This window comes from Boleophthalmus pectinirostris, unplaced genomic scaffold (genome assembly GCF_026225935.1).
Source record: "Boleophthalmus pectinirostris isolate CB_2022bp ecotype Guang Dong unplaced genomic scaffold, ASM2622593v1 HiC_scaffold_3, whole genome shotgun sequence".
NCBI classification, from domain to species: Eukaryota; Metazoa; Chordata; class Actinopteri; order Gobiiformes; family Gobiidae; genus Boleophthalmus; species Boleophthalmus pectinirostris.
This window is the reverse complement of record NW_026571299.1, coordinates 26,902,428-26,926,857: the sequence shown is the minus strand read 5'-3', so window position 1 is coordinate 26,926,857 and position 24,430 is coordinate 26,902,428. Positions and strand designations below refer to the sequence as shown.

At 39.3% G+C, this 24,430-nt stretch overlaps 1 protein-coding gene and 1 pseudogene across 4 annotated transcripts in view; both read left to right on the top strand.

The window, feature by feature from the left end:
- The window catches only part of srgap2 (SLIT-ROBO Rho GTPase activating protein 2), a 161,967-nt gene that overhangs the window by 100,737 nt on the left and 36,800 nt on the right, over nucleotides 1-24,430 (top strand). For all 4 annotated transcript variants that reach the window (XM_055160740.1, XM_020920199.2, XM_055160741.1 and 1 more), the window contains exons 3-6: nucleotides 741-903; nucleotides 14,670-14,732; nucleotides 18,696-18,899; nucleotides 23,317-23,445. In XM_055160740.1, coding sequence (XP_055016715.1) covers nucleotides 741-903; nucleotides 14,670-14,732; nucleotides 18,696-18,899; nucleotides 23,317-23,445 — 559 coding nt within the window. The remainder of the gene's footprint in view (nucleotides 1-740; nucleotides 904-14,669; nucleotides 14,733-18,695; nucleotides 18,900-23,316; nucleotides 23,446-24,430) is intronic.
- Nucleotides 172-289, top strand: LOC129411117 (5S ribosomal RNA; annotated as a pseudogene).

Sequence of the window (24,430 nt, the reverse complement as noted above, 5' to 3'; positions counted from 1 at the left end):
GAGTATCTGCCGATACCGAGTCCCGATCCGATACTTCTAGAAAGAGAAAGTAAAGCTACAGAAAGAAAAGCTACTGTACTGTACTGTACTGTACTGTACTGTACTGTACTGTACTGTACTGTACTGCACTGCACTGTACTGCAGTGCACTGTATTGCACTGTACTACACTGTACTGTGGCCATACCAGTTTGTCAACGCCTGATCCCATCAGATCTCAGAAGCTGAGCAGGGCCAGGTCTGGTTAGTACTTGGATGGGAGACCACAAAGAAAATCAGGTGCCACAGTGGGGCACCAGTCACAAAAACTTTCGTTGTGTCCTTAGGCAAGACACTTCACCCACATTGCCTAGTATGAAAGTGGTGTGTGTGTGTGTGATGGTGGTGGTTGGAGGGACCGGTGGAGCCGATTGGCATGGTAGCCGCGCTTCCGTCAGTATGCCCCAGGGCAGCTGTGGCTGGTGAAAAAGAATAATGAATCTATAAATGCTCTGTAAAGTGTCTTTGTGACACATGTCTGTGAAAAAGTGCTATATAAATAAAGACTTACTTACTTACTTACTGTAGAAGAGTCAAAGAGACAGAGAGAGAGAATGCAAGAGACAGAGCCCTGAGAGAGGGAAAAGAAAGAGGGACAAAATCTTTAGTGTTTAGTTCCACTTTGAGATTTCCCATCTTGGGCTTTTATTGTTTTGGACCTCCGTGTGACATTCCCTTTCTTCTTTCTTTACTTTGTTTTCAGGAAGGAGCAGAGCATCCTGTCTCCTCAGAACTGCTGGAACCTTCTTCTGCTGCAGGTGAAGAGAGAGAGCAGAGACCACGCCACGCTGTCCGACCTCTACCTGAACAACATCATCCCCCGATTCGCACAGATCAGCGAAGACTCAGGACGCCTCTTTAAGAAGGTAACGCCCCCTGCTGTACAAAATGTGTCACTATTGCACAAGGGCTGTCACGTCACTCAAATTTCACTTGTTTATCGCAGGGGTTACTAGAAATAACCTGCAATAGGCGAAATCCGTGAAGTAGTCAACTTTATTATTATATCTGTTTTATCTGTAAAACCCCTGATCACACACTTTATACACTTTTCTCACACAGGACAGTTACCTTTTTGCATCCTTTTTAAAACTTTTTGCTGCTTTCATCTTTATGTTATTTTCCTTTTCCTTTATGTAACGAACTGAAGATTAATTTATTCCGTAATGGAGCCCTACAGCTGCATAACTCCTACCTTCCTTCAAAGTCCAACTTTTTGTGCGACGGTTTGCATCTTCCTCTGCCTTTTTAGTGCGAGCGCAGGAGCCTTTGTCGGTGCAGAACTTTTCGTCAGCATTGTGGGTTTTGTTGGGGAGAAAACTTGCAAACATACAGCACTTCAGAATCACACTGATAGAGAGCCGACATTTATGTAAATTTGTCAAGCTGAACAGATGTGTACAGGAGACACGGCACAGAGGAGATTGATTGACAGTGGTCTATAGTCCCTTAGCCAATCAGGACTCAGGGGGAGGAACATAAAAAAAATAAAAGTCTGCAAAACAGCGAGACCGCGAAAGGTGAACTGTGTTATACTGAGGGACGACTGTATTTCAATACAAAAGAAAAGGCTCGATGCCTATTTCAGTACCACAAGGATTCATAAAAACTAGGTCTGCAGAATACATTGTGAAAATATTGATATTGCAATATTGGCTGATGCAATTATCAATAAGAAAACAACAACGCAACAAAAACACAAAAAAAGATTTTATTTATTGAACGAGTAAAGATCTGACCATGAGTGACAAGAGGAGAAAGAGAGAAAAAGATAAGGGGGAAAGAAGAGATGGAGAGAGGCAGAGAGGGCGACAGAGGAGAGAAAGAGCGAAAGTAAAGGTCGGTTTATAGTTCTGCGTCGGGCCCCGCTCAGCTGAGAGTTGACGCAGACCCGAACCATAAGAACTTCTGCGGAGCTCATCATTATGATTTTTTTTTTATTTACTGTGACAATAAATAATCATATTAGGCTCAGACAAACATTTCTGTACCAAACTTTAGCTGTTCCAAGCTGCTTTAATCAGTTGTCTGTGTAGTCTGTGGAGGAGCCAATCACGGCCCTTTTGCTCGGCAGAAGTTCAACGCGTAGTAACTTTTTGGCTGAGACGTATGTACACGCACGACCATGACACAGCAAACACCACAAGCTTCCTGATTGGCTTTCATCAGTGTCGGCGAGCTGTGCAAGTGCTGCATAGATCTAAGATCTTATCTTGACCCAGTTTGACTAGTAAAGGAAAGCATGTGCATTTTTGTTTTAATTTAACTGAACTTACCCTAATAAAAACATTATACATGATAATGAAGTAATTATCGTATTTTTTTTTACTACAAGTCACACTTTTTTTTCATGGTGTGGGTGTTTCCTGCGACTTATACTCTGGTGTGACTTATATATTAAAATTTTCACACTGACAGCCGCTAGAGGACACTCTAGTATCTGCTGCTCCTATTACTCATGCACCACTGTCACTTCGTTCTACTGCACATGTTTCCTGCAGAAAAAAGCGTTGTCCTGCTGCAAAAGTTGTGAAATATTCAGCCGAAAACGGTAATGGAGCAGCAGAAAGAAAGTTTGGAGTGAGCAAGAAACTTGTGACGGATTGAAAAGCGGTGATGGAGAACACCGTTTCACAGCAACTGGCACCATGCAACTTTCCTGGAAGACGATGGATGGATGGACAAATCCTGGAATTCAGTGACAAACCAAAACCATCCTGTCGGGATTCAGAAATACCAGAATAATTCAACTGGAACTGATGAGTCTGACAACGAGAGGAAGAGGTGCTCTGTTTACCTCCGGAGATCGTGGAGTTGTTCAGAAGTGACACCAAGGATGAAGAATTCAGTGGATTTGGAGTGAGATGGAAAGTTTGGTAAACTTGTTCTGTTCTGTTGTTTATGCTATAGTTATATGAAGAACTGTTCATATGTGACGTTAACAGTCTCTTGTTTTCTGTTCTGCTCTATTCTATTGAAATGTCGGTTCCTGGTTTCTGATTTTATAAAACAAATTTCCCCCCAAAAGGGAAACTTGTTTTTTCTTCTTCATTACGCATTTTTTGGCTGATGTTACTTATACTCCGGAGCTACCTATATTATATTACTTATACTACTAAAAATATAATATCCTGTTAATATCAATAATTGTTTTTGTGATGTAGACAAACTGTGCTAAAGAGATTCACAAAAGTCCCTACTCATCTGACTTTTAAAATGTTGATTCAAGTTCTAATTCGCGGTTGTGATACTAACCAAACCTTGCACTAACTAATTTCTTGAACACTTTGCGCAGATAAATCATAATAAAATTGTCATCTAGGCTTTCAAAAAATACCATATTCATTTTTCAGTTTTATCAATAATATTATAACAGCCGACTCCTTAAAGCTTTAAAAACAGATCTGCTCTCCGTCTGTTCCTCCCACACTTTTCACTGAAGCCAAACACACTTGTGGATGGTTGTCGGATGAGTGGAGCTCAGACCAGATCTGAGAGAAAGGGAGGAGAGAAGGAGAGACTGGGAAAGAGAAGGAGGGAGAAAGAGGAGAGTGAGAAAGAGATAGTGAGAGAGAAGGACAAATAAAAGTTAGATTGTATGGGACAGGTGAGGAGTAGAGAGGGAGAAAGACAGAGGAGAAAAATGAGGTGGAAGAAAAAAAAGGAGAAAGAAAAGAAGGGGTAATAGAGAGAGGGAGACAGAGAGAGTAGAGAGAGAGTTCAGAGACGCCGAAGAAATAGTGAAACTTTGATAGCACTAAAGACAACGAGAATGAAAAGAGGAGATGGAGAGAGAGAAAAACAGAGATGAGAGAAAGGAGAATAGAAAAGCTACGGTAGAAGAGCCAGAAAGGTGGAGCAAGAAAAAGAGAAAGAGAGAGGATGAGGTGAAGAGAGTGAAGACGAGAGATGAGAGTAGAGTAAGAGACAAAAAACGATGAGAGAGGAAAGAGAAGATGGAGAGAGTGAGAGACAGAGGAGAAAATGCAAGAGGAGAGAAAGGAAAGCAACTGTAGAAGAGTCAAAAAGAGAAGAACAGAGAGAAAACAGGGAGAATGAGAAGACAGGAGACACAGAGAGAGAGAGAGAGAGAGAGAATGAGGAGACAGACAGAGAGAGAGACAGAGAGGGAGAAAAGAGGAGATACTAAGAGAAAGAGAGAGAGAAAGAGAAGAAAGAGGAGATACTAAGAGAGAGGTGAGAGGGGAAAGAGAAGAAAGAAGAGAAGAGGAGATACTAAGAGAGAGGGGTGAAAGGGGAAAGAGTAGAAGAGAAAAAGAAAAAAGCTAGTGTAGAAGAGCCGAAGAGAGAGAACGAGTTGAGAGGGCAAAGAAAGTGAATATTTGATCAAACAAGAGAAAACAAGGGGAGAGAGAAAGAGACAAGGGGTTGAGAGGGAAAAAGGAGAGAATGAGAAGAGGAGATATACAGAAGAGAGAAAGACGAGAGGAGAGAAAGAAATGCTACCGTTGAAGAGTCTTGCGGTCCGAGGATCTGTCAATAAATCAGAGCTGACACAAAACAGATGCAGCTGAAAAATGTGGACAGGACAAAATGTGATATGGATTTAGTGGAAAAGACTCACGTAACAAATGGAATTATGGGAAAGGATATTATACGGTCTGGACCTCAATATGATTTAGTCCGTTGTTATGGCGAGCAAAGTGCATGCTGAGATTAGATTGGAGAAATTTCCATTGAACTGAAAATGGTTTGATAACATCTCCTGCATCTTGTTTCGTGTTTAGCCTTTGTGAAAATGTTACAGGTTATTAATTATGGGAAATTTCAACAGAGAGTTATGAAAAAGGTTGTTGAGGGATGTTGTACGATTGCAAGATACGGCCAAAAATATCTACAACTACAGGAATTGATACTTCGCAGCTGATGTTATCAAAATCCCTTGTTGGTTTCCATATCTCGAACACAACAAAGAGCATTTACTTTTGAACAATTTCTCGTTTTGGAAAAGTTGCACATTACAACTTTATATTAGGGTATTTTCTGATTTATGTTCTAATGTTGTTTCCTCATCATAAACACATCTGGAGTTGTGTTTTGTTTCATTCACACATGTTTAACACACAGACCCTGCACATTTTGGCTGATATGTATATTTCCTGATACACAATTTTAACTGATAAACATGTAGGAACCAGCAATTTTCCACAAAAAACACAATTAACTTGAAATTTGATCAGTTTGTGTAACGGTACATGTATTCATGCCGAACCGTTTCAGTACGGGATGTTCAGTTCAGTGCAGGGCAGTGCACGTGTGAGTTCGCGCAATTTGTGTGTGTTTACATTAGGGATGGGCATTCGATTAAATTTTCTTTATCGATCATTGTTAGAATTAACAATTGATTATCAATTAATCATGAACGATCATGAACGATCGTCAGAAGAATTAACGATCAATTGTCGATTAATCGTCGTTTTTATATCAAAATTATCATCATTATTATTACTATGTGCACTACTAATCTGCATAAATAAATTCAACTTTACGACATATAAACCGTAACCACTCTAGAGCCACATCAGCCCGTTTGACATTATAATGTGTTTAATGCACATGTGCGCAACTCTCACAGAAACAAAACTTAAAACCGCATGGCAAATTTGCATAAACTAAGCAAAGAAAAAAAAAAAAACAGCTCTTGTGCACTGATGTGGCACAACTCAGTGAAATACAGGTTAATGTGACCATATTTGTGTTTGTCAAAACCAGGACACCGTACGGGGGGTGGGAGTTGAGGCCTCGTCATCGACATTGAGCTACTCTCACCTGGCAAAGCTTTTTCATGTTTTCGGTGTCCTGGTGAGATTTTTCCCACTGGACACCGAAACATATGTGCCTACTTTGTACACTGTGCACATGGCCTCCCACTTGTCCCGACTGGAACGGAAAGCGTGGAATTTCTTGTACAAGTCATCGTTAAATACGCAAATGCGCTTCGGCACGTTGCAGACTGACCGACTGTTTGTGTTTGCTCGCTCCTTCTGAGTGCAAAGAGCTACATGTACAGACCACTGTTTGGTCACACTACGCACAGCAACCTACACTCGATTTGTTGATTAAAATGAACGTAATCGATGAAATTCTTAATAATCAATTGTTGATTAATCGACTAATCATGCCCATCCCTAGTTTACATTCCACCGCTACATGTGCAGCTACACGGAAAGATCGTCTCTTTAATATTCACGAGGGAACTCAACCAATATTGGGGTGCAGTGTTTCCTGCTGCGCTTTATAGTTAGGGCGGCTTTGACAATAATTGCCCCTCGCCTTGACTACGTCCCTCCGAACCACGTGAATCCTCGCAAAACTATGGTTGTCACGACCTGGACCACGCTTTTACCTTTCGCCGGCACAGAATCTCCCCCTATAGAGTAAGAAAGCTTTAAGAAATATTTGCACGCATAGAATAGAAATCCATGCATATTTGGGAAATCCGGGCATATTTGTCTGTAGTTGCTCATAAAATAAATATTCGTAAACTCTCGAATGAGTCCAGTCATACATAAAATATATGTGTGTATTTGATCCATCAGAATACAAATTGAAAAGTTACGACATCAATTTGGCTGATATGTATATTTCCTGATACACAATTTTAACTGATAAACATGTAGGGACTGACAAATGCGCCTTTTACAAAAGGTAAAAGGTGCATTTAACTCGAAAACTACCACTTCATGACATCACAAGGAGGAACAGAGCATTTTAAGCTTTGGAAATGTAGACAGACTAATAATAAAGGGTTACTCAAACACATGTGAATTAAACAAAACACAACTCCAGGTCTGTTTTTGAAAAGGTAACAACATTCTAACACTTCTTAAACCTCACAAGAGTCCATTTTCTGTAACGTAAAACCTTTAAAGTAAAATAAGCTTGCACAGTATCGGTCTGAACTACTGTAAGTAAAAGCAGCCAGTGAAAATCAAAACATTTCTGTCTCCTGCCTGAAGGTATGTGTTTAGTTATGGCTGCAGTGTGGAGAAAAATGCAGCTCATTCTCAAAGCCTTGCGGTGTTATGAGATGAGAGAGGCTGCTGATTGGAGAGGGAGATTAGCCCGTATCAGATCAAACCGTGAGGCGTTTAAAGACACTGCAGACTTTTACTTGAGCTGAAAGAGAAGTGTGATTGCTGTTTGACTCATGTCCGCTCGCCTCATAAACAGGAAGCACATGGACACTCGAGGGGCTGATGGGTAATTAAGGACAATTAGACCATGTTTGAATGTTTCCACTTCGCCGTGTGAAAAGCGAAAATACCATAGGCCGTAAAATGAGGAAAAGCTGGCACACATTTGGAACATAGAGATTAACCACTATGTTTTTGTTGTTTTATTTTTGTTTGTTTTTCTCTCTGCCAATATCTAGGGGCAGGTTATGATCATTAACCCAAATTGTATCATGAAATGAATCGCAAAAGTATTAATATCACCATAGCGGTTAACTCAAAAAAGAAGTAATGTTAGATTCTTAAATTGATAACAAAAAAAATCTAAGGAATTTTTCTTGATTTCTAAATTTAAGGTTTAAATTTGTCTATTACAGTAAATTATTTTGACTTTAAACTTTATTGATTCGCAAGGGAAATTACTTGGACACACTACATCACAAAAAGTAGAAGAAAAACATAAAAAATTATAAGTTCTAAATAAGCAGTAAAAAAAAAAAAAAAAAAAGCAAGGGACTGGTGTCAAATAAGGCATAAGTATATAAATGTGTACAAGTAAAAAAAGTCAAAATAAAATAGAAAACACTATTACTGTTGATACTCTTACTCGGGGGTCTCGCTCGGGTGAATCTGGGAAGGCTAGATCAATGGAGCAAAGACATTACAGAAAATGGGCTCAAAGTGTGACTTTTTTAAATGATCTGATTAAACGTGAGAGGATCTAGCAGCATGCACAGACAAGAGTTTGATATGGACACAGAACTTTTCCAGTTATTCTGGTCTGAGAAGTGAGAGGTCGCCCCGTGGACAGAGAGAAGGCTGGCTGCGTTGTGCAGAGCCTGGTTAATACACCTGGGGAATGAAGTCACCTGACCCCTTCCCGTTGCACATTGGTACTTGCGGACCTTAAGTTCTGCTGTGTGCAACAGTGAAGTTCTAATGGAACTCTTCACATGTAGCAAAATAAAGAGACAATTAGAAACGATAAAGAGCCGGGACGAGATGTTTGTATTTTGACAGAGAGCGAGAGACGAGGGAATGAAGAGACAGACGTGATGAAGGAGCGAACAGATAGAACCTACTGAAAACCAGTTCATCCTCATTCTTCAAAAATTAGGAAATATAAAAATAAAATAGAAAGTCTAATCAACCAAAGGTTTCACAACTCCCCCTGCAGTACCCACTGCAGTACCTCCATGACCCCACTGCAGTACCTCCACAACCCCACTGTAGTATCTCCCTGACCCCACTGCAGTACCTCCATGCGACCCCACTGCAGTACCGCCTCGACCCCACTGCAGTATCTCCGCGACCCCCTGTTGAAGACCTCTGCTCTTACTGATAATACTACTCACTGTCTCTCGACATAAACATCAATGATTGAGGAGCCAGATCCACTGACCCACAGGTTGGCAGTACGATTCCAACTCCCACAGATGAATGCTGCTGTTGTGTCCTTGGGCAAACCACTTAACCCACCTATCTAAAAATTTTAAGCATTGTCTAGTCCATTCTTTACACAGTTAGACTAGTAAATTAAATTATATAATTTCCATGTTTGGTGCAATTTAATTGAAAATACGATCTACTGTAAGAGGTAAATTGAAATACTGTAATAACTGAAGAATATTTCTACTGTGCACAAAACCATTACCACAGTAAACAGCAGCAGAGCTAATGAAGCAGGCTTTAGAGAGTCTGGGTTTGTGGTTAAGATGAATGAACCACAGGAAACATGAGGAGGTCAAAGTTCACAGCGCTCGCTTGATAAATGGGCGGGCTCTGTCACGGATGATTGAGTTTTGATTGGCTGCACAATCCTAATCTGACACCCAATCCCAGCCTCCTGTTGTGTTTCGAGGCACGACACAGGGATCCAGTTACAAACTTTCTCTGCACAAATGTGGTCAATCTTCCCTTTGGTCCTTGTTTAGAAATTAAATTGTTTTCAAATTTAAATCATCATAGGCTATTGGAAGGGTTAATTAAAGATGGGGTACCTCATCATAAAAAAAAAACTAAAAAAAAACTGATAACTAATCTAAACTAATTTGAACAAGTATCAAAACAAGTAGAAGAGCACATAGTATACGCTCATGGACCACAAGTGGAACCCACCTGGAGCACTGAGGGATTACACACAATAAAACCACATGGTAATATTAAAGAAAATACTATTATTTAATGTTAAAACCCACTACCTATTGTCTAAATAAAGACAGTTTTTTTTTAAATTTATTATTATACCATTGTGGTATCGTAATCAGTATTGAGTATCAAATCTATTCCTTTGTAGGGCCTGGTATCATTAAGAAATTGTCGATACGATACATAGGCCACAATACGATACATTTTTCGATACAGTGCACTTTTGATTCAATACGATTCAATACGATATGTTACACTAAGATTGTGCAAATTTAATATGAAAAACACTTTACTCATCAAAACAGTGAAAATGTCAACACAACTGTACAGTGGCTCTTACACAAAATAATTTAGTACAATATACCTAAAAATACTCTTGGCGATATATCGATACAGGAGGCCTCATGGGTCTCCAACCTGTAACCCAGGAGTTACCAGTAGCTCTCCACTCCCTTCCAAGTAGTTCACCAAGCGATTTCTGAATTATATGTATCACTAAAATTGGGTTAATTACCAATGTAACTATGTCATTTTCATGCCTGAGTTGTGCACTAATAAATGGATAATGGTTTATCTTTAATAGACATTTAACTGTACTCCATCTAAGGCTTTGTTATAGCTCTTCTATTTTCTCAGTTTTTTGTGACCGCTAGTAGCTCTCTGCCAGTTTTGTTTTGCAAAGGTAGCTCACCAGAGGAAAAATGTTGGAGACCCCTGCGATACATCAATACTTCAATATTTTGCACACCCCTATTCCTTAGTTTCTAAATCTACTTTGAAATTTTTGTATCATGACAACACTAAGAAAAAGTAGATATTTAAATCTATCCTACTTGTTCCCTCGCACACACAAACCCTTTTAGAGCAAAAGTGAAGCAGGGTGGATGACCTTTGCACAGCCAATCAGCTCTCATGAGTGACTCACATGGACCTTTCTTCCAAGTTTCCTAAAAATGTTTATAATTAGATAATGACGGGGTTTTGCAGTAGTGATATCAGCGGAAACAATTTGCTTCATCGACTATCAGCTTCCATATTGTTGGTTCAGCCAATATCCTGGTTGAACATTGATGTAATAAGTTACACAACACATCTGGATCAATTTCTTATATTATTTTTGTTTTAAGGAAATAAATGCTGTTTTTAGTCTCTGCTCTGACATCGGCTGATATCTGGTATTAGCAGATACTTAAAGCTATAGTATAGGGAATCGGTATCGGAAATGAAAAAGTTGTATCGGCGCAACTCCCCTTAGCCGTCAGATGTTTTTTCATAACCTCTGCCAAGAAAATCTTATGTGCTTCAGTGTTAGGTGAAGAATAAGGATGTAACAATAAACTGAATAAATAAATAAATAAATAAATTAATTAATAATTAATTAATTAAATGAATAATGGAAAAAACAGATAACGGCCGTTTCCCGTTTCCGTAATTTAAACTTCAATTCCGGATGCCTTTTGCGCCGCATACGGACTGTACCAGAACTAAACCAGGACTAAACCAGGACTAAACCAGGACTAAACCAAGACTAAACCAAGACTAAACCAAGACTAAAACAGGACTAAAACAGGACTAAAACAGGACTAAAACAGGACTAAAACAGGACTGAACAAGTGTAAACCAGCTATAAACCAGAATTGAACCAGGACTAAACCAGTCCCGGTCTCAGTCCCAGTTTGGTCCCGGTTTCCTGATCACCCAAGAGTCTACGCAGGCACACGTTCAAGCCCGTCCCCACACTCCTGGTTCATTCCTGGTTTAGTCCTGGTTCAGTTCTAGTTTGGTCCTGGTTTAGTCCTGGTTTAGAGCTGGTTCTCAGTTTAAGTCACAAAAACAGGGAAACAGCTGTTTTCTGTTTTTACCATTATTGATTTAAACACAAAATCGAAAACTGAAAAAAACAAAATCGTTATCCATTTTTTCATTTTGGTTTTGGAGACAAATTGTTTTTTTTGTTTTCTTATTTTTGGCTTTATTTTGAAAAACGAATGAACAAATGATACACGAAATAACAGTTCTAAGTACTTTCATGTCTTTGTCAAATCTTGTCAAGGCAATTTAAGAGGAAAAAGTATCAATATTAACAATTTTGTCAGCCTCCACAAAACATCGCAATAAATATCTTACCTTGAAATGTATATCGTGAAAACATCCTACTGTGAGATTTGGATATTGTTACATCTCTAATCATGAGCCTCCCCACCATATCGTGAGCAAAAAATGTCGTACCATGAGTTTCATACTGTCGTTACACCTCTAGTAGGGATGGGCATTCGATGAAATTTTCTTAATCGATCGTCAGAAGAATTAACGATCAATTATCGATTAATCATTAACGTTTTTATATTAAAATGATCATCATTATTATTACTATCTGCACTACTAATCTGCATAAATAAATTCAACTTTACGACATATAAACCGTAACGGCTCTAGAGCCACATCAATCCGTTTGACATTATAATGTGTTTAATTCAGTTTTGAGCAACTTTCACAGAAACGAAACTTAAAACCGCATCGCTAATTTGCATAAACTCAGCGAAGATAAAACTACAGCTCTTGTGTCGCTGATGCGGTCAATTTCTGTCGGATTAAAAGACATGATTCAGTGGAATACAGGTTAGTGTGACCATATTTGCGTTTGTCAAAACCAGGACACCGTACGGGGGGAGGGAGGTGGGGACTCGTCATCGACATTGCGCTTCTCTCACATGGTAAAGCTTTTTCCCACTGGACACTGAAACATATGTTCCTGCTTTGTACACTGTGCACATGGACTCCCACTTGTCCCGAACGGAATGGAAAGCGTGGAATTTCTTGTACAAGTCATTCGTTAAATACGCATTTGTGCTTCGGTACGTTGCAGACTGACCGACTGTTTGTGTCTCGCTCCTTCTGAGTGCAGAGAGCTACATGTACGGACCCCTGTTTGGTCACGCTACACACAGCAACCTACATGCGGTTTGTCGATTAAAATTAAAGTAATCGATGAAATTCTTAATGATCAATTATCGATTAATTGATTAATCATGCCCATCCCTAACCTCTAGTGAAGAAGCGTCTTATTTGGAAGCTCGATCTGCTTTTTAATGAGATAATGAGGTGGGAAACCAAAACACAATTAGAAGAGAATAGGCGACATGAGTTTGCACAATCAATACCGGCATTAATAAAGTAAGTTGTAATTAGAATATTTGACACATTCCCTGCCCTAATTTCATAAGCGTCCCTCCCTCTGTAATAGACAGCGACATTAAAAGCGAGAACGTTAATGCTAATGTGAAATATGACACGTGTTTGATGGTTGTTTGTTCTGTTCACTTAGCTGTGTGTGTGTGTGTGTGTGTGTGTGAGTGTGTGTGTGTCATCATGCTCTCTTGGTCTTTAGCTCCTGTCTGCTCCTGTCAGTTGCCCCTGTCGGCTCCTGATCACTGCTCCTCCATTAAACTCCATTACCCACAGTTCATTTATCTTAGCCCGTCCTCCATCTCTCCAATTACTCACTTAACTCTATCTCTCTCTTCTTTTCTCTCCCTCTTCTGTCTTTCTCTTTCTCCTCTCTCAGTCTCAGTCCTCCCTCTCTCCCTTTCCCCTCTCTTCCTTCCTGTCTCATTCATTTCTGTCTCTTTTTTCTTTTTCCCTTCTCTCTTCCTATCTCTTTATATCTTTCTTCTCTTGTTTCCCTCCTTCTTTCTTTCTCCCTCTCTCCTTTCCAGTCGCCATTTCCTCAATTTTTCCCTCTCTTCCTTTGGCAACACCCCCCACTCTCACTCTTTCTCTCTCTTTCTCTCTCTCAGCCTGTCTCCTCTCTCTGTCTTTTCATCTCTCTCTTTCTCCCTCCCTCCCGCCTCCTCCTCCTCCTCTCTTCCTCCCTCTCTCTTTCTGATGGATGAGGTGACAGTTTGTTGACTACACACTTCAGTGGATACAGATGATGGAGCCCTGATGGACACATGTGTAATGATAGTTCACACTAAACACTAAACACACACACACTACGAGAGAAATGACCGCCTGAGAACCAGGACTAAACCAGGATTAAACCAGGACCAAACTAGGACTAAACCAGAACTGAACCAGGCAATACCCAGAACTTCAACAAAACCAGGATAAAATCAGAACAAGACTCTACCAGGCTCGACCAGGACTCAACCAGCACTAAACCCAGACTAGACTAGGACTAACCCAGGACTCAACAAGGGCTGAACCAATTATAAATCAGGATTAAACTAGGACTAAACCAGGTAATACCCAGGATGAAGCCACAACAAAACCATGGTAAAATCCTCATAAAATCCAATCTTAACCTGGACTCGACCTGGACTCGACCTGGACTCGACCTGGACTCGACCTGGACTCGACCTGGACTCCACTTGGAGTAGACCTGGACTCCACCTGGACTCCACCTGGACTCCACCTGGACTCCACCTGGTCTCCACCTGGTCTCCACTTGGACTCGGCCTGGACTCGGCCTGGACTCGGCCTGGACTCGGCCTGGACTCGGCCTGGACTCGGCCTGGACTCGGCCTGGACTAAACCAGTTATACATCAGGACTAAACCAGAACTAAACCAGGCAATACCCTGGATGAAGCCACGACAAAACCAGGATAAAATCCTCATAAAATCCAGTCTAAACTAGCACTCGACCTGGACTCAAGACTCAACCGGACTCAAGCCGGACTCAAGCCGGACTCAAGCCGGACTCAAGCCGGACTCAAGCCGGACTCAAGCCGGACTCAAGCCGGACTCAAACTGGATTCAGACAACACTAAACCTGGACTAGACCAGGGCTAAACCAATTATACACCAGGACTAAACCAGAACTAAACCAGGTAATACCCAAGATGATGCCACAACAAAACCAGGATAAAATCTTGATAAAATCCAGCCTGAACCTGGACTAAACCAGCACTCAACCTGTACTTAACTTGCACTAAACCTGGACTAAACCTGGACTAAACCTGGACTAAACCTGGACTCAACCAGCACTAGACCAGGACTGGACCAGGACTAGGCCAGGACTAGACCAGGACACAACTAGACCAGGACTAGACCACAACTAGACCAGGACTCGACCTGGACTCAAACAGGCTTCGTAAATATTAAACCTTATTTTTAAAGTAAACTTCCTATTACTTCAGCACAGTTTCATTACATCCACTTCTATTATAGATTTGTAAAGAGAAATCTAAAATCCAAATACAGCCTCTTCATAAGAATTCACTTTCTTTTAAAGTTTCGTGCTGCTCAACACGTCTTTTACATCTCTACATTTTTTGTTTTCCAGAGCAAAGAAGTGGGCATCCAGCTTCAAGAGGACCTCATGAAAGTTATGAATGAACTGTACACGGTAAGACTTCCTTTCTTTTTACTACAATTCTCAAAAAAATCTCGTAAACTTCACTGGCATTCCCCTCAATCATAAACCAAAATATTTTCGTACCTTTTAATAAGCGATTTGTCTTCTTTACTCCTGTATTGCTTTGGGCCTCGTAGTATCGCGTTGCATATTTAAAATCCTGCCAAGTTGTGAGGTAATCGCAGTCTGCAGAAGTGGGTTAAGTTTCCTACTATGTAATGATTCAACACAGCCCAGAGCCGTAAAAGCGAAACCCGGTAATTACAGCATATAGAGAGATAGAAATAGAATTGGTTTTTAAGCTTATACTTGTTCAAACGCCAAAGATTTGTAGTTTTTTAAAAGGGGGGAATTTGGAAAGTGATGGTTAATGATAGATCTGAAAGTTGGGGTTGCAAAATAAGGCTGAGTAAGGAAATACAATTACACTACTAGTCACAAGTTTGGACGCTTTCTTTTTACATTGTAGATTCTCACTGAAAGCACCAAAACTTTGACTGGTACACATATGGAAGGTAGTAAACGAAAAATAAATAACTCAGAACTGCTTTTAGATTTTAGATTCAAAATAATCCATGTATCATTCGTTTATCTGTTTTTCAAAATAAATCCAAAAATAAGAAAAAAACAACAGTTTTCTTCATTATTTGTCTCCAAAACCAAAATGAAAAAATGGATAATGATTCGTTTTTTCAGTTTAATTTTGTGTTTAAAAGAATAATGGAAAAAACAGATAACAGCCGTTTCCCTTTTATGTGATTTAAACTGCAATGCCGGACTGAACCAGGACTAGAACAGGTCTGAACCAGGTCTGAACTAGGTCTAAACCAGGCATAAACCAGGCATAAACCAGGAATAAACCAGGAATAAACTGTTTTCAGTCCTGGTCTGGTCCCGGTCTTAAGCCTGGTCCTGTTCCCAGTCTTGTTCCTGGTCTCAGTCCTGGTCTCAGTTCTGGTCTGGTCCCGGTCTTAGTCCCGGTCTCAGTCCCGGTCTCAATCACAGTCTGGTCCCGGCCTCAGTCCCGGCCTCAGTCCCGGCCTCAGTCCCGGCCTCAGTCCCGGTCCTGTTCCCAGTCTAAGCCATGGTCTCAGTCTGGGCTGGTTCCGGTCTGTTCCCGGACCTGATTTAGTCCTGGTTTAATCCTGGTTCTGTCTGGCATCACGGTTTACGTCACGGAAACTGGAAATGGCTGTTATCTGTTTTTTCCATGATTCATTTAAACACAAAAACAAAAACTGAAAAAACAAATCATTATCTGTTTTTTCATTTTGGTTTTAGAGACAAATAATGAAAAAAATAGTTTGTTTTTTTTTTTCGTTTTCTTATTTTTGGCTTTATACTGAAAAACGAATGAACGAATGATACATGGATTCAAAATAGCCACCTTTGCTTTGATCGCCTCGTTGCATTTTTGGCATTTCTTGACCCAGACATGGCACAGCTGTGAAATGAAAACCATTTCAGGAGACTTTGTAGAGCTGTAGACAAAGCAAAGGGCATTTGAATCTAAAAAAAAATAAAATAAAATAAAAAGTATTATTGAATGCACATTTTTTATTTAACTTTTTTCTTTGCTACATAATTCCATAAATCTTGCCTCATATTTTTTATCAAGTGTAAAAAGTATAGAGAGTGCTTCATAGGTCGATAAAAATATAAGAGTTTTTAAAAACAGGTGCTCGATTGGAGATATACAGATGGTTATTTGCGAGGGAGAAGCGCTCTGTCTTTTCTTTTTTTATAAGAAGGGGCTACTTAATACAACAAAAATCTACACATTATACCAAAATGTCATCTTGCATAAAATATTTTGTGTCTGTATGTACGTATGTATGTAAAATGTAGAAAGAAGTGAGCATAAAGAAAACCAACACGACTGAGCTGGTGTGTCCAGACTCTTGACTGGTCGTGTATAATGATGGATCTAAAGGTTGTGGTTATAAAATCAAGCTGAATAAGCAAATCTGGAGAGAGGAGAGAGGTGAATGTTTGAGTTGTACTGAGTAAGTGACATAAGGATACACAAGTGCTCAAAGTGTGTTTAGGTTTGAGTAAGCTCCACTTGAACTTGAGATTAAGAGGTTGTTTGTGTAATAGACCAGAGGCCATGTTGTGGTCCAAAATGACTTCATGTTTATTTAAACTTTCAATTCACGCTCCAGTTTGACACAGTTAAGTATAAACTCTGTATGTAATGGCTAAATGTATTAAACAAAACCTTATGGCCACATGGCTAATTCATGATGGTAGTGCTGTCAAACTTACTAAAACTATCAGTCATTTCCAGCTCCTAATACTTCATTCATTTTTGTACAAATTGTGAAATGAAATGTTTCAAATGTCATTTAAGAGATGATGACTTGCATTGTAAATGATCAGATGCAATTCTCTTGTGGTAAAATGCACCTTTATTATATGAACTGAATGTAATCATTGTTACTAATTAAAATAATAGTCAACACTTTGCGATTAATAATATAATTACCGTAAATTCTGGACTATAAGCTGCTACTTTTTTCTCACACTTTGAACCCTGCGGCTAATAAAACGATGCGGTGAATATATGGACGGATTCTTTGTTTGGCACATTGTCCATTCACTTATACGGTCTATGGTTTGGCAACACAGAGGATACACACAGCCTGAGAGCAGAAAATGCCACTGTCTGTGCAGTTAAACATGGATCAGTGCACTCAAATAGTTTATTGCCGTGTGATAAAATAAGTTATGATGTTAAATGAACATTAGTGAGGGGGATATGTCTTACCTGTGTGTGTAAATGACGAAAAGAAACCTCTCAAACTTCAGTAGTCGGACATCCACTCATACCTGACTGATAAAACTAGCCCCTTCCCCGAGAGAGTTTGAAATCTGCTGAAATCCTCCAAGACCCTGACATGATACAGACGGAACAGAGACTCTTTCTGCAGGAGACATGCGCAGAGGTGAGACGGGGGTGATGCGCCGAGTAAGATTCTAGTTTGATTGAGTTTTGAACAGTTATTTTGCGCTTCATACACACACCCTCCTCATGGAAAGCACACGAATAAATGCAGATGATGCAGCTTAAACAATTGATTTGTCTGTTGAAGAAGGAAATAGAGCTGCTGCACGTGCGCTTGACATCAGTGAGTCGATGGTGAGATTTTGGCGATGGCAGCGTGACAAACTGACTCAGTGCAAAAAGATGACTGAAGCTTCTAGAGGCGATAAAAGCAAACGGCCCCAACTTGAAAACGTTCTTGAAGACCTGGACTCCTGCGGTTTATATTCGGTGTGGCCTATAGATGTGCAATTTAAAAATTTTGTAAAAATGTAGTTGATGCGGTGTGTATTCAGGTGCGCTCAATAGTCCAGAATTTACGGTATTAAAGATATGACAAGACGCAAAAAGTTGAGACGAGATACGAGATTGGGTCCACAAGAACGAGGCAAGACGAGATTTTAACATAATTCATAATATATAGTTTTCTTGATTCAGTTTCCAATTTTGGCCTCACAATGTTTTATTTTCTTGATTTAATCATTTTGTTTCCATTCTAGTCCTGCTTTTTGGAACTGTAATAGATATCATACCAACATGTAAAAATTTTTTGTCCAATCCAAAGATGTTGTGGTTCGAGATTTTGTACCATCCATAATTATCTTTTAGACTTTCTATTATTAATGCCAAAAAAAGGCTTATTTATTCTTTATTTAAACTTAATTTTAACCAAGTTATTCCCGCTATTAATGGGTAATAGGTAAATAAATTGGTTTAATGTAGAAAATTGTCAATTATATTTGTATTCTCTTATTCAAAATGTTTGAGATGAAAAATTCACATATTTATAGTCAAAACAATTCAATTTCCCTTTTTTTTTTTTTTTTTTACCACAACCACTGGCATAGAGCAATAACCTCTAAGAGCTGAAATGAACTTGATGAAAAGTGTGTTGTTTGTGTTTGCAGGTGATGAAGACCTACCACATGTACAACACAGACAGCATGAACGCAGAGTCGAAGCTGAAGGAGGCAGAGAAGCAGGAGGAGAAGCAGATGGGCCGATCAGAGAAACAAACCCCGCGCTCTCCAGACACTCTGTCCTCCATCAAGTCTGAGGACAAACCAGTGAGACGCTCCAGTGTCAAGAAGATTGAGAAGATGAAGGAGAAGGTCAGGAAACAGTATAAGTATACATGAGGGCTGCACGATTTGGGGGAAAAATCGAATTGTGTTTTGAATTGCAATTTGATTTGCAATTCATATTCTGTTCAAAGTTCATGTTTTAAACATATCCAGAAGATTTCCAAAAGACTGAAATATGAACTGACATTTGTTTGTGCAAATCTAAACTACAGAGTTAGCAGTTTTTATACAGAATAAGACGGGATATTTTTATGTTTCTGGAGTTATGTCTACTTGTCATGGATCAGCTTGGATCTTTTCGATGGAGTCTACAGTCCAGTCCAATCCACTTTATTTATATCCTCCTGAGACCCGGTCCATTCATTTGTGTCCTTTATAGTGGATAATGATTTAACCAGTTTATCTTTTAAGTGTTTTGAGATTTCAGACTCTTAATGGGGGGACTAGGTTCCTCTGCCTAAATAGGGCTGTAGGATTATAGGGTACAATCATGTCTAGGATTAAAAAAAAAAAAAAGAAAAACTAGTTACCGTATTTTCCGTGCTACTGGGTGCGCTCTTATACCGCCAACCCCATCAAAAAATGACTGCGCACCCAACAATCCAGAGCGCCCTATACACGAATCCACTCGGAATCCACAAGCTGCACCACCCACTGCGCACACACACGTACTGAGCAGACAGCGACCGCACGCCAAAAAACACCCGCAGACACACTCATCACTCCACGCGGACGAGGAACGGAATGGAGGAACGAACCGAAAAGGCGAGCGCAATGTGTCACTTCTAGACACAACTGAACAACTGAGTCACTGCGAACACGCCAACAATCCGTTGGTCCCAGACAGCACCCTCCCTACACGCCACAACTGAACAAAGCCCAGAGTCACCGTGAACGCACCAAACAAAGTCCCACTGACCCATCCAACTGTTGTGTTTCGTTTGGTGCAGTTTAATATACACTAAGAAATTAAAAAGGAGTCTAAAAATGTTTTGAGGTGACTGTAGAAGCTTGTCAAAGATGTTTGTCATCAAAAAGTTGATCCAGCCTAACAAAGGTTGGATTTAACACCAAAACCTCCCAGGCGTCCATTAGTGAGGACATATTACAAAATTATAAATAAAAATAAAATTAACAAAATCTAAATGCTAAGGTGTTCATTTACCTCCAAATAGATAGAAAAATCACAAAAAATATATATTGCAATACACTTTTTCTTCAGGTCCCAGGAGGATATAGCACATTTCATAAACAAAACTGTTTCCAAAGTGCTCCATGAGATGGGCCCTTTAATTCCCGTCTTAAGACCCACTTTTACTCTCTGACTTTTAACACCACGTAAGTTGTGTGGTAATTTGATTTATTTATTCTGCTTTATTCAGTTTTTTTATCATTCTTAGCTTTAAGCATTTTAACACTTTTTATTTATTGTTTTTATGATTTCCTGTCATTTAGTGTACTAATTTGTTTGTTCAGCACTTTGGAACCTGTCGTGTTTACACAATGTCCTATAGAAATAAAGTGGATTTGATCTTTAAAAGGACAAGGCAGTATTTCAAAAAGAGGTTTAATGTGCCCCACCTGTTGTCATGGTGACCTGCTCTTGTCCTGTGTCTTGTTGACTGATTCGAGCCGAGTGCCGGGTCAGCCCTGAGACGTGATCCTCCACAGTCTATTATCCAAAATCAATACTGCTGTTATCCCAATACATCTGCTGTTTCTCTCCCTGTTTAAGTATGTTCGATTGTGGTTTTACAATACAGAGAGCATAATGGGACAATTAATAGTGAAACATTCTTCCTTTGATTAATCGTGTTTATGATTTGAGCTGATCTGAACCAAAACAAAACAGAAAATTATATCTGTTTGCGATGGTTGTGTATGACGTGTTATTTTATTATAATGTTTCTCATCACAAACAGACCTGGAGTTGTGTTTAGTTTCATTCACACATGTTTAACATACAAACCCTGAAAATTTCGGCTGTGCTCTTCTCTTAAACAGAAAACACTCTGTGCCACCTTGTGATGTCATTTGGTAATACAGGAAGTGCTCCATTGTTTTTTTTTAAACTCCCTACACTTTCACCAGAATCATTTGGATCATGTCAGCCCTGGAATTTCCTATCCCTACTGAACTAAAGGTAAAAGGAGCTGTTAAAATGAACGCTACAGTTTCATGACATCATAAGGTGGATCTGAGCATTTTGAGCTTTGGAGATGTAGACAGATAACAACAGGGAAGCCGCGGGGTCTTAGAAGTCTTAAGAAAGGTCTTAAATTTCACGTTCCTAAATTAAGGCCTTAAAAAGTCTTAAATTATGTTGTCTAAGTGTTATTTTTTTCACAAAGGTCTTACATTTCATTAGCCAATTTTTTTGTTTACTCAACCGGGCTGCAGTGCAACGTTAAATGGAAGGAGGAAAAAACAACAACAACGTGATAGGTCTAATTTGGAGTATGCACAAACAATACTTTGGTTTTTGGCGCCGGCGGCAATGAGTAAACAATCAGTTCCGTCTACACTGCCCAAGACGCAAAACTCTGGTCAGATCTGCTCACATCACGTACACGTTTACGTCACATACATCACCACCCAGCGTCACCGCCGAGCCGCCTGACATGCATACACAATCCAATTCCACACACTTTTGCATCACTGTATGCACGCAGATTTCCTCCCAAAAACGCCCGTCTAAACGTGGAATAAAAAGTGAAGACGCTACGCCACTTTTGTGTCTTCTGTTTGGACCGTCATCATATAAACGTAGCCTTAGATTCTATAGTACCGGGAGTTGGTAGGTCATTATTAGAATTAGACCTGGTGTTTTTCATAATGGCTGCGATGTTGGTCTTAATTTTCATTTAAGTGGTCTTAAAAAGTCTTGGGGTAGTCGGGGATACCCTGAACAATGCAGAGTTACTCAAACATGTGTAAAACAAAACACAACTCCGGGTCTGTTACTGATGTGTGAAAAACATTTTAACACGGCGAAAAGCTCACAGAAGTATTACAGTTTGCCTAATATAGGACTTTAAGCCAAGTTTTTGAAATGTTATGTTCTTTTTTAAGTGTTCTTTGACAAGTCTATCCTGTGTCTTATTAAACTAAATCTTGCCATACCAGTAGTTTAGACCTCTGCAAACATGTTCTAAAATTGTAGCAGTTCAGTCTTCTGTCAATTGTTAATGCTCCTTTTTATAATTTGCACTCTGAACAGAATCCTACTACAAGCATTGTGATTGTGATTAGATCTGTGATGTTTAAAATAGATTGCAAATATAATCACAATCACAGTACTTGTCCAAAAAAAAAACATATTTCACTATTTCTGTTCTATTTTATAATGTTGTTTTCTCATCACAAACATACTCGGAGTTGGGTTTTGTTTCATTCACACATGTTGAACACACAAATCCTGCATATTTAAGCTGAGTTTGTCTCACACTCTCTTTTTTCCACCTTTGTGTACTGTGTTTTTAAACTCACTGGAAGAATTTGGATCATTTTAGTCCCGGAATTTCCAATCTCTACTGAACTAAAGGTAAAAAAGTAGCTGTTAAAATGAAAGCTACAGTGTCATGACATCACAAGGTGGAGCAGAGCCTTTTGAGATGTAGACTGATAACAATGCAGAGTTACTCAAACATGTGTAAAACAGAACACAACTCCAGGTCTGTTACTGATGTGTAAAAAACATTCTAACACGGCTCAAGGCTCACAGAAGTATTACAGTTTGCATAATATTGGACTTTAAACCAAGTTTTTGAAAAGTTATGTTTTTCCAAGTGTTCTTTGACAAGTCTATCCTGTGTCTTATTAAACAAAATCTTGCTGTACCAGTAGTTTAAACCTCTAAATGTTCTCTAATTTTCTAAAATTCTTTGGGTTTTTTTGTATTAGTGTAGCAGTTCAGTCTTCTGTCAATTGTTAATGCTCCTTTTATAATGTGCACTCTGAACTGAACCCTATCACAAGTATTGTGATTGAGATCAGATCTTAAAATAGATTACAAATATAATCACAGTATTTGTCCCAAAAAAAAGCCCATATTTTGCTATTTCTGTTCTATTTTATAATGTAGTTTCCTCATCACAAATACACCCGGAGTTGTGTTTTGTTTCATTCACACATGTTGAACACACAAACCCTGCATATTTAAGCTGAGTTCTTCTCGCAAACTGAAAACATTCTTTTTTTCCACCTTCGTGTACTGTGATTTTTAAACTCATTGGAAGCATTTGGATAATTTTAGTCTTGGAATTTTAACTTGAAAACCATCACTGCATGACATCACAAAGTTAAACAGGGCATTTTGAGCTTTGGAGATATAAACAGACTGATAATAAAGGGTTACTCAAACATGTGACTGAAACAAAACACAGACCATTTTGTGCACTATAGGACTTTTAAATAACTTTTTCTCTCTTTTTCCCCATAACAGAGACAGGCCAAGTACACGGAGAACAAGCTGAAGGCCATCAAAGCTCGTAATGAGTATCTTCTGGCTCTGGAGGCAACCAACAGCTGTGTGTTTAAGTACTACATCCACGACCTTTCCGACATCATCGACGTGAGTGCAAATATCTACTAATATAATGTCAGGACTTGGAGATCATTTATGTATTTTTTTTATTTCTTTTGCCTCGGAAATACTATTGTAAATTAAGTAAAGTTATTTTGTAATACTGGGATAGTATACCAAATTGCTGACTCGATACATGTGTTTATAATATTTTAGCTACTACTACTCCTACTGCTTCTACTACTACTACTACTGCTGCTACTAGTACTTCTGCTGATTTTTCTGCTGCTACTACTACTGCTTTTACTACTACTACTACTACTGGTATTATTACTACTCCTACTGCTTCTGCTACTACTAATACTGCTGTTACTACTACGACAACTAATGCAACTGCAACTGCCACGACTGCTTCTATTACTACTACTACTACTACTACTACTATTACTGCTGCTGCTTCTGCTACTAGTACTGTTGTAACTAATACTACTGCTACTGCAACTGCTACTGCTACTACTACTACTACTACTACTACTACTACTACTACTACTACTACTGCTTCTGCTTCTGCTTCTGCTACTACTGCTACTACTGCTGCCACTGCAACTACTATTACTGCTATTATTACTACTACTACTACTACTGCTGCTGCTGCTTTTGCTACTACTACTATTACTGCTGTTACTACCACTACTGCTACTGCAATTGCTACTACTGCTGCCGCTACTACTACTCCTACTACTCCTACTGCTACTACTACTACTATTACTACTATTACTTCTACTACTGAATTTACCACTACTGCTGTTACTGCTGCTTTTGGTACTACTACTATTACTGCTGCTGCCACTGCAACTGCTACTACTGCTGCTTCTACTACTACTACTGCTGTTGCTACTACTACTGCTACTGCATCTGCTACTACTGCTGCCGCTGCTACTATTACTCCTACTGCTTTTTCTACTACTACTACTCCTGCTGCTTCTGCTACTACTACAACTACTACTACTACTACTGTGGCTGCTTCTGCTAC